The sequence below is a fragment of the Neomonachus schauinslandi genome, chromosome 12, assembly GCF_002201575.2.
Source record: "Neomonachus schauinslandi chromosome 12, ASM220157v2, whole genome shotgun sequence".
In the NCBI taxonomy this organism is placed as follows: domain Eukaryota; kingdom Metazoa; phylum Chordata; class Mammalia; order Carnivora; family Phocidae; genus Neomonachus; species Neomonachus schauinslandi.
The window spans coordinates 84,091,854-84,102,845 of NC_058414.1; the positions used below are offsets into that span (position 1 = coordinate 84,091,854).

A 10,992-nucleotide genomic window follows, 5' to 3' on the forward strand; every position below is an offset into this window, starting at 1 on the left:
CAGAGGTGCGCGAGGGCAGAGTGCAGCCCAGGGGCTCGGGTGGGCTTCCACTGCAGTGACTCTTCCCGAGGATGGGGGGGTGGTTTTCACCCGAGGGGGGCTGTGGGCATGGCCCCCAAGGCAGGCCTATCAGAACATCTGAGGGGGAGCAGTGCTCTGCTCAGTGCAGAAACACACCCCAAAAAACACAAAAGCAAACCCCAAAACACGGCCAGACGATGATGCTGATAGGCGGTCTTGGGGGTCATGGGTCCTCGGGTGAGAGTCACTGGGTGGAAGGCGGGCAGAGAGGTGACGCTTGAGCAGGTGAGCCCCTGAGCCGGGGCAGGTGACGGGGTCGGCCTCAGAGTCAGGGCTGTGAGACGTGGGGGAGAAGGACCCCGGCCCAGGCAGACAGCGAGCAAATGGATGTAGCCAAGAAGGCCTCCGGTACGATGTGGGGGGGCGGGGGGGGTGGCGGGGAGGCTGGAAGCCTCAGGTGGAGTCAGTACAGTACCCGGAGGATGAAGAAGCTGGTCAGCCAGGGTGCAGGTCAGGTAGGGAGCAGATGTGCAGGACCAGAGCTGGGACTCCCTCACGTGCCTGGCAGGTGGTGGTGAAGTCGGACAGGATGCTGAGGGTAGAGCCAAGGGTCTGTCTCTGTGCACGGTGATCCCGCTCACAGCATGTAAACGAGAGACAGTGGAGTCTGGGGCCGCCATGGGAGGGTGGTCGAGGGTGTGTCACAGGAGCAGATGGGACAACAAAGGGATAGGCCAGTGGAGGAGTAGAGAACCTGTGGTGGCTTGAGGGGCTTGGGTTTGGTAAAAGGGCATCACGGAGAATGGAAGAGTGCCCTGAAGAACTCCCATCCGGGGACATCGGCAGCTCTGGGGGCAAGAGGAAAGGTGTGTGTGGTAATGAGGCCAGAGGGCAGGAGCATGCTAAGGAATATGAGAACAAGTGGGTGCTGTTGTATCTGCGGGCAAGCGCTCTTTGATGGGACGATAGACAATGTAGAATATTCCCAGAGGGAGAGGCTATGGGACAGCCAAGCATAAAGCACGGGTGGTCCAGGGCAGCTCACTGGACTTTGAAAGCACCGCACCGAGCACTGGTAAATATGCATGCTGTCGACGGTGACACCCTACTTATATATTTACTGTTCTTCCAATGGAAATGAGCAGAGGAAAAATGGAAAGAGAAGTGGTTAAAATGGAATTGGAATTAAGCTGACAGTGTACTTACTAAATAATTCTCGGAATTATTGAGCAATGTTCTAATGGTTATGATGCACAGCACTGCCTATTAACTTGATCACTGTTAATGGGATAAAGGAAAATGGGGGAAATATATAAAAATCAACTGTTGTAGGAAAGAGGTGTCTGCCTGCAAACTCTCTCAGATAATCACAGGGAAATGGGTAGATCCAGGAGAATAACGTCATATCATCTGGAGATAAATTCAGGAAGTGAAGCCTGAAGGTGCTTCAGATGTCCAAAGATCAGAGGAATTCTGAGTGATGAGAGTAGGTTAAGGAGGAAGTTCCCAAGTGGAAGCAAGCCTGAGTGCTACAAAAAAGCAGAGGTTTTTCCCTAAGGCCAAAAGAAGGGACAAGAGGAAATGGGTGGATATGCCACGTTTACGTTGCCTTCTGGAGAGATGTTATCATGTAAGAAAGGCAGCAATAAAGATTTGTACCTTGATGATGGGGTGACAAGGGAACATGTAAATAAGATGGGAAGACAGGCTGAAAATAAGCAGAGAAGGGAATGTTAGCAGTTTCAGTGTATTTGAGGAGAGCCAGATCGGTGACAAGATGAATGAGCAGGTGAATAAGGAGATCGGAGACTGGTAATCTTGGCCAATCTCATAATGGGTCAGACTGAAGGAATACTGATTCTAAGGCTAGACTGACACCCATTCTAGTGATTGAGGCAGAGAAAGTGGTGGTTGAATAATAATGTTCTACCTATCCTACTTTTTTAGTATTTGAATAAAAATGCGGAATATGTGCTTAGCTTGGAAGAATGCAAAGTTTCATGAAGGGTCATGAATAAGGATCCCAGTGAGTGGTTGGAGGTAGGTAAAAGTGAAAAAATCTGAGATAGATTTTAGGTAATTGAAGCTGTTCATCCAGAGTGTCAGTAGTTAATATGATTAATATCAAACACCAAAGAATGGAATGGAGACTACAGATTGGCCGAGGGGGGCGGTGGTTTGAGCACGTCGGAATCCCGCAGTAGCTCAAGTGAGGATGGGGGTCAAGGAAGTGCTGGCAGAGAGTCGAGCCCAGCAGCAGACATGAGCTATGAGTTGTCATCAGCGTCCCTCATGACAGAAGGAGAAAAAGGCTCCTATGTATATACTGTTCAGCTGGATCTTAGGATGGATATTTTCCGTTGCAGACCTTTTGAGTGAGTTATGTAAATGGGCTGAAGTGGTCTGAGATGAGAAGCGTGAGGCACTAAGGCCTGATGGTCCCATAATACAAGCTACAGAGGGGTCACAGTGATTCTGAATAGGGAGGGGGACACAAAGTTCAACAGGCAGGGGCCAACCTCGAGGTCCAGTGAGGGGAAAGATTTTTTTTTTTTTTTTTAAAGATTTTATTTATTTATTTGTGAGAGAGAGAATGAGAGACAGAGAGCACGAGAGGGAGGAGGGTCAGAGGGAGAAGCAGACTCCCCGCTGAGCAGGGAGCCCGATGCGAGACTCGATCCCGGGACTCCGGTATCATGACCTGAGCCGAAGGCAGTCGCTCAACCAACTGAGCCACCCAGGCGCCCGAGGGGAAAGATTTGTAGAATGTTGCACACGTCATCTGTGAGTGCAGTAAAGCCTCAGGGGAAAGGAAGCTGCTGAATGGGAAAGGACGCTAAGAAAGAATGCTGCCTTGAAGGCTTTTCTGAACATTTTTGCATAAAGGAGGAACAGCTGGAGGACAGAAGATGACCAGTAGGACTCAGAATTGAGATCTGTGATACGGATAACTCTTTCCACACACTGCCCACGATTTGCAGGAAGGACACCCTACTTAGGCAAGCCTCTTGATGTTGGGTTCAGGTAAATTCTGTCAGATGGGGTTTAGATTTTTTGCACACATATAAAGTAAGGGGGAGAGAGAAAGCTTAAAGATGCAGCAAAGATCAGGATAATTGCTAGAACAACTCTCTGGAGGTTGGGGTGTGTGTGTCCTGTGAACTGTGGAAGACTTGATTTTAAAGATGATAAAGGGAGAAAGTGGGTAGTTCCAGAACTGAAGCAATAACAACTTCTATTTATTGAGTATTTACTATGTGTCTGGTACCATGCTAATCATCTTATTTAATTTCATTTCATCCTTATAACAGTCCTAAAAGGTTTACAGAGAATTAATAATCTGTCTAAGTTACCCAGTCCATATGTAGCAGTCAAAATCCAGATCCCAATCTATCTCCCAAAAATCTATCTATCTCTGTCTTTCTATTATGCTATACAGTTTTCAAGTTGATAGAAATCGCAATCTGTGTAATTTCTTTTCTCTTCTGTGGTTGTATGAAAAATATACTTTTTGCAATTAGTAGAAGTGATGTATAGATCTTCAGGTGATTGGAAAAATTCATAGTATTTGCAGTGGGGAAAATGCAAAAGGTGGGGAGGGGGGTAGAAGACTCTTATTACCATCTATGCCCTGGTATTTCACTTCTCTTCTTGCACAGCAAAGACTCTGAATTGGCCGTAGATTAAAAATGTGAGAATTTCTGACCAAGACTAAAGAATAGAAAGGAGTTTGGTTTTAAGCAGGTATATGATGAGTCAAATATAAATTGACTACTAACAATTAAGTTTTAAAGGTCCAAGTGTTGGGACAAAATTCCATTTCTTTTCTCCAAGATGCAAAGACAAGAGTTTATAACTCTAAACAAGAGTTTAACACCAATCAGCAAACCCTTTGAAACGTTTAAAAGGAAACAAAGAAAATTCTCCAAGTGCCAAATTTTTATAAACAAAATACTAACAAACCACCAAGCAAAAGAGTCCATAGCCAGCAGACCAAAGGTTGAAACCTCTGGGCTAATTTAACGTAAGATCTACGTTTTAAAAATAAATTAACTCCTTAGAAAGGAGGGGTGAGAAAACCTTCCCTATGCTTCTTCTCTTGATAGAAATGTTTTCTCTTATTGTTGTGGTTGTTTTCTCCTGTACAATGTAATTTCTGTAATTTTGATATTGTTGTTTTCTGTATTTTGATATTGTAATCTTGTATTTCTTGTATTCTGTTAAGACCACTCCCTGGGGTGTGAGGCACCTGAGTTATCAATTATCCAAGTGAACCTGGGGAAATGGGAGGAGCTAGTATTCTCAGTTGGGAAGAGTTGGATTCTTCAGTGAGTTCAGCATTTCACTTCCCTTTAAAATTAAGTTGCAAAGTAATGGCATCTCTTAAAAAAAAAAAACAGAAATCTTAGAAGTACAATAAGGGGGGAATTTTGAAAAAAGGAGAGGTGGCTATTGGGAAAAAAAATGATAAAATGCAGTTTCCCAGGATGATGGCTAAAGCCACAGGGCGATGTTAAGACTGGGCCCCAATATTGGTTTGGAACAAGGGTTAATAAAACTAGCTTGACTTAAAGAGTACAGCCAAGTTCATTAGTGGACATCCTTTAGACAGAGGGAAACAGACCAGGAGAGAAAGTGAAGCCAAAAGGGGATGGAGCGAGAGAAACTTCATAAAGAGATAAAGGAGGTGATTAAAAGTCAAAGTCAGATGGCCAAATGCTTGAAAGAGAAATATTGGAAGCCAGATAGGAAAGTGCCTTCCTACCCAGGGGGTTATGGATCCAGAGTGGCTGCAGAAGAGAAGTGCAGGTCCGCCGAGGGCCAGAGGGAACCACCTGGGATTCAGACCCAGCAATGGTGCCAACTTGAATCTACCTCGTGCTAGAGTGAGTAGCCTGGTCTATCGTCCAACACAGAGGAGACTGGGCAGGGGCTCCCAGAACCAACATCTAAAAGGGGAGTTGGGAAAGGGGCTAAGAGAAGGCAGGTTAAGCCCCAGACAGAACTGAATGATGACCAGGGATAACTATTTACTAGTACTTTTACGATTTCTTGTAACTCTGTAACTTCTTTCCCCAGTATTTGTGAATTTTGTTAACTTCTGTTTTTTTCCTGTACCAGTAGGAAAAATTGTTTCTTCGTGTACTAGTAAAAATTGTTTTTTTGTGTGTACTACTAGTAAAAATTGTTTTTTCCTGTACTAGTAATAAAATTGTTCAAAACATAAATGCGATACGGGTGCTTATTTCTGTAAAAACTGGGTAACAGTGTCGAGATGTGGAGTGGATGTGGGAAGAGAAGAATTCAGGTGGGAAAATGGGAAAAGAAATCAAGTACAATAAATATTTGACATTCACGAAAGGTCAGTCACAAGACCTCAAACCCCAAATACGTAGACCCTACTGGCCCTAGCAGTTGGCCCTCCTTCATAGGCTGCCCTGCCCCTCTCTCAAAACTGCAGATAGGGTCAAGGAGAGACTCACAACGCCCTTCTCAAATGTGGCTACACAGAAGTTGGCTAAGCCACTCATTAGGATGAGACATACTGTCAGACACCAGCCTTGTGTGATAGGACCCCAGAAACAATTACTTTAAAATGCCATGGACCTACTAAATACAAAGTCCTTAGGATGGCCCAGAAACAAACATCAGGGATGAGGAGGCCATGACCCTTCACAGGAGACGTCAGGTCCCTGAACCCTCATTAGTGGTTACACTGTTCCACCAGGAAGCCTGAGTTCCTTTTTGAGCTACCACCATATACATTCAGTTTTTAACATTAAACGCCCAGCAAATATTACTCAGAGACTTAGTTATAAAGTTAATATTTCTGCAGCAGTAATTAATTTTATAAATATAAACATACCGTCATTATCATTACATTTCATTCTGGAAAAGAACCATATTCCCAAACCCCACACATTTGCCCAGACATTTAAGAGCTCAAGTTGTAACGCCTTCTTACTCCTCTCTCTTCCCTCCTGTGGGTTAGTACCTGCTGTCGAGTCATCATCAGGCAGGCGAACCAGAGTGTAACATATTCCTGGCTGATTGTAAGCGAGGCTGGGGGCTGGGATGCAACACAGCACTTCATGGGAATCCGACGGGTCCACCTGCACTGTCACCTTCTCCAGCAGCTGGTCATTAAGAGTATTGGTACAGTCAAACTGAAAAGTCAGCAGACAGAAAAGTTATGAGGGCTAACAACTGTTTTCAAGCAAGCTGTTCCTTCCCACCTGTGACCCACGACTCCGTTCTGGAACCCTCTAGCCTTTCCCTCTCTGAACTGTCCTGCAGGTCTCCTCCTAAGACTTTTCTTGAGGCAACAGGGGTTGCCTTGAGTTAACTTTTGTTTCTCTTATTCGTCAGTTTCTTCTCTTTCCTGAGATTGAGTTCTACCAAACAAGATGGTAGAAGTCTGATGGCTAAGAATCATATTGAAATCCAAGTTCTTGGAACGACCCACTTAATTTACCCTGATGTTAAATGAGGATTATTTTTGAAGAGGTTCTATGTGATGTCTGACTCCTTCAGACATTTCGGTTTTATGTCCTTATAAATTTTAGCCCTCATATAGAGGTGTTTCTGTAGCTATGGAGTCAGGAAAACCCCCAGAAATGAGGCCAAGTCCCTTCTCAGTAGAAAGCAGCTGGAATCATAAGCCAGAGGGGAAGCAATACCCGTCTCTGAGCACATGGAGCTGCTATGGGAGCTGGTGAGGGCACGTCCCTCACCTGGAACACGATGTGATTGGTGAACACATGCTTGATACAACGAACGAAATATTCCGTCTCTGCTTCTGTAAGTTGAACAGGCTCAGAAGACTTGAACAAGGGTCCCAGATCCATAAACTCGGGAATGGCAGCCAATTGTTCTTTTGAGAAAAAAAGAAGAGAAGGAAGAAAGTAACATGAGAAAGGAACAGACATTACTCTGGGTGCCTAAAATGTTTTAAGTTTCCACTGCCTTCGTCACAGTTGAAGGCTCAACTAATATATCCCCAAACTTTAGTGAAATAGTCTCTTAAGAGAGTTTTTATATACTGAATTACTACAAGGGAAAAAAAAAGAAACTAAATTCCTCATTTTGTAGAATTTGAGTTCCCTATTAACCAAGATACAGAGTAAAGACAATACTCCCAGCTAGTGAGTTAGCAGTTGGAAACTGAAAAGTCCCATGGACTCCAGGTAACTGTCACCTGTAACAACAGATATTCAGTCATACAAAGATTTCCTGTACTAAGAATTAGTCACTTTGAATAAAAGTAGTGGACTTCATTATATTTGCAATGCCTGGGATGCAAGACTATTATTTCTACACATCAAATCATCATACCTTGGAAAATGTCTTGCCTGGAAGGAGCCAACTTCTCTGGCTTCGTGGCCACAAGTGTGATTTCTACAAAGACAGATATGAGCAATCAAGTGAGTTTCCCTCCCACTATCAAACTAAAAATGCAGACAAAAGAAATGAGGACAGAAACTTCTAGCAGATATATAAGGAGCTATTCCTCAATCATACCAGTAGGTTCTTTGTCACCTTTTTTGGAGAGATGCTTAAATTAAAAAGTGTATTTAGTGAACGTATTTTGTGAAATAATAAAGTGGCCCTAAAAATACAGAATTTGCTTTAAATGGACCAGGAGGTACAAAAAAAAATTACTCTTAAAAGGAGGAGCAATTTATAAAACAAATCTCATGATTCAAACAGGAAAAATTACTGGTATAGTATCAACAGAAAAACTGAAAAATCTGAAGGTCAGCATAATATCTTTCATCCTTAGTTTGAGCCACTAAACACTTTTTTTCTTTTTTTGTTGTTGTTGTTCGAGTTTTAAAGTTTGAAATTCTTTGGGAATATTTTTTATGATCTTGTCCCATATATTCTTTCACAACAAACCTCCAATAGCAAAATTAACTGAAACTACCAATTTCAGAAAATAAAAACAGGAGGTAACAGCACAATCACTGTTCTGAGACACACAGTGACCACTAACTTCAAATGCTGTTAACACTTAGCATTAAAAGAAGAAAAGACTCAATCTAGGTAATGTTTCATACTCTATGCGAAAACCAGGGGACAACTTTTAATTTTTTTTAAAGATTTATTTATCTGAGAATGAGTGCACATGGACATGCAAGAGTGGGGAGGGGCAGGGGGAATCTTTCAAGTAGACTACCCCCACTGAGCGCGGAGCCAACGTGGGGCTCGATCTCGATCTTGTGATCCTGAGACCATGACTTGAGCCAAAACCAAGAGTTGGATGCTCAACCAACTGAGCCACCGAGGCGCCCCAGGAAAAAACTACTTAAAAGCCTAATTAAAAAAAATACATCCATCTTAGTGCCATAAGATTTAGGAACAACAATTAAACAAACAAAAGAGGTATTTGAGAAATACACTAACAGCATATTTGATGGATGCAAAACATAGAAAACCACATAGAAAACTAACAGTTAAGCGTTCCCACTACCTGCTTTCTGCTCAAACACGGGAGCCATAGCAAGAGGAACAGACTTCATGTCAAAGGGCTTCTCCGAAGGCTCCAGTGTGTACTGGTGGAGGGCTTTCTCCATCCCTGGCACTGAGACGGTGAGGCCTATGAAACAGAAATCTCAGCATTATAACAATCCTAGGATCCAGGCAGGCCCAGATTTGTAGTATTTACCTAAGTTTTCTGACAAAAGAGAAGAGTAGAGTAAAACCATAGACTTTATAGCCAAAATCATTAAAAATGAAGCTATTTTATAAAACTGCCTTATCATTTTGCCCAAGGAAGCATGAGAGCAGAGCATAAAAATTTCCAACAAATTTTAAGTACCTTTCGGAAAAGAAAGCAACTTAGCCATGTGGGAACAATCGTAACATAAGAAAAAAAGGTAAACCCAACCAAGAGGGAGCTCAAGGAGAACCAGGAACAAGCCATGTTCCTTGGGCCTTTACATACTTTAGGTTCCCCTAGAAATGAAAGTGCAGTCAAAGACAAAAAAAAAAAAACAAGCATTTTGCCTAATGAAGTCGGCTCATATGCAAATTATGAGATAATGCCTCCAAGACACCATTTGGGGAACAAAAGTGTATTTGTCTCCATTCTTGGCTCTCACTGACCGTTGAAGATGTATGTGGCATTCAGTGCCATCTGCCTCTGCTGCAGCACATTCAGATAGAAAGTGGCTCTGTCCCGAACCTCATCATCGGTATCCATCATACACCTGTCCAGGGGGACACAGAAGGGGCAGGTCACGGTACCCTAAAAACTGCCAAGAGCCTTCTTTATCACACCTAAAGGGCACAGTTCAGACCATCTGATACTACCTTTATAAAAGACCTCCATAACAGCCAGCGGTGGATCCTACAATCTCCATAAGTTTGGGAGACTGTTCTAAATTGGTAAAAAAAATAGGGTCATTCCCAACCAGAAGCACGACATGAGTAGGCATTCGAATAATTAGGAAGGACACAACAACACGAGAGAGCAGTTGCGAGTCTATTCTTGAATATGCAACCACATGACCCTGGTAGATTTAGACTTCTTTATAATTACGAGACGGGAATATTCTGCTTTCCAAGGATACTAACAAGGATTCAGAATCCAGGCATTGTTACCACTCAAATGACAATTTGTTTTATTTAAACCGGCCAGCCTTTGGCCTGTAATTTTTCTGCTTCAATTACAAGATGTAATCACAGAGTATTTGCGAAAGCAGGTCTTTTCCTCATCAAATAGGGAGTTACAGAAACCATGAAAAGCTGATTTTTCAACTCTCCACAGTGAATCACTTTGAAGTTGGCCCCTGTTATGCAAATTGAGGCACGAGCATTTAAGTTACTTCCTCAAACTCACACAACATAAATTCAAAGTCAAATTTACGCATACACAGCACACATACAAGATTACTAGAAAGGTAACAAATGCCATTTGCCCCTGACTTACTCTGTCTGTTCTACTCTCAGGCCCCACAAAGGATTTGATAAATTCTCTATTCAGTCATATGGTGTTTCTTTAAAAAAAAAAAAAAAAAAGACATCGTTTTACTTACCTTTGTAAGAGTACAAGGATGCTTGGGAGAAGATTCTCATTTTGAGCCCCAAATTTAGCCAAAGCACTCACAGCAGCTATAATGAAGCATAAAATAAAACAAATAAATACTGTATTGGTTTCTCAGAGTTAAGCAATCATCATTAAAGAAATTAAAAGAGTGTTTCTTGACTTTATTTCCTTGATCCATGTAAGCATAACTAGAAATCTGCAGGCCCAAGAGAGCTACGAATAGGAAAATCCTCCAAGAATCATATGTATTTCTTGCATGAGCTCTCCTCCACTCTGACCACAACCCCTTGTATATCACAGTGATGTAATTCAGCTCTAACTCAAACAACCAGCCCCAAGCATAATAAGAAACTCTGTTGTTAAATTCACTTCATTCAGTAAAGATTTATCGCCCACCTAACCTTTGTCAGGAATTGTGCCAGGTGCTGGGGGCGGAAAGAGGAAAGACACAGTTCCTGACCTCCAGGACTTGTACTCTAGTGCGGAAGACAGGCGAGGGAAGAGATAACAAGGAAGTCCTGGGAGAACTACATCCAGAATGCAACTTAGAACTGCTGGAGAAGTAAGCCGGGGAGCCGACACTTGCTAGCTGTGCAAACACCTGACGGCCACGCAGCGTTCGCCAGGGGAAGAAGGCAGGAGAGGAGCATTCCGGGCAGAGAGAGCGTGTACGATACTGGAATGGACACAGCCGAGCGAAGCTAAGGCGGACGCTCTGCTCCGGGGAGCAGGGGGAGAACAAAACAGGTATGGGTGCACCTCAGAGTTCTTAGGAGTGGACGTTAAATACGGGATAAATGTGGGTATCTGTAGCAGACCGCACTACAGCCAGTTTGTAGGCACATCCTGTATGCAGAGTGTGGAGACCAGACCGGATGCCCGCGGGACTCATGCGGGGGGGGGGGGGGGGGGGGGGGGGG

General features: G+C 43.3%; 1 protein-coding gene across 2 annotated transcripts in view; it reads right to left on the minus strand.

Moving 5' to 3' along the window:
- The window catches only part of COPG2 (COPI coat complex subunit gamma 2), a 95,622-nt gene that overhangs the window by 14,986 nt on the left and 69,644 nt on the right, over window positions 1-10,992 (minus strand). For both annotated transcript variants that reach the window (XM_021699293.2, XM_021699294.2), the window contains exons 15-20: window positions 10,062-10,137; window positions 9,130-9,233; window positions 8,495-8,620; window positions 7,357-7,419; window positions 6,756-6,895; window positions 6,017-6,188 (exon numbers count right to left, since the gene is read on the minus strand). In XM_021699293.2, coding sequence (XP_021554968.1) covers window positions 6,017-6,188; window positions 6,756-6,895; window positions 7,357-7,419; window positions 8,495-8,620; window positions 9,130-9,233; window positions 10,062-10,137 — 681 coding nt within the window. The remainder of the gene's footprint in view (window positions 1-6,016; window positions 6,189-6,755; window positions 6,896-7,356; window positions 7,420-8,494; window positions 8,621-9,129; window positions 9,234-10,061; window positions 10,138-10,992) is intronic.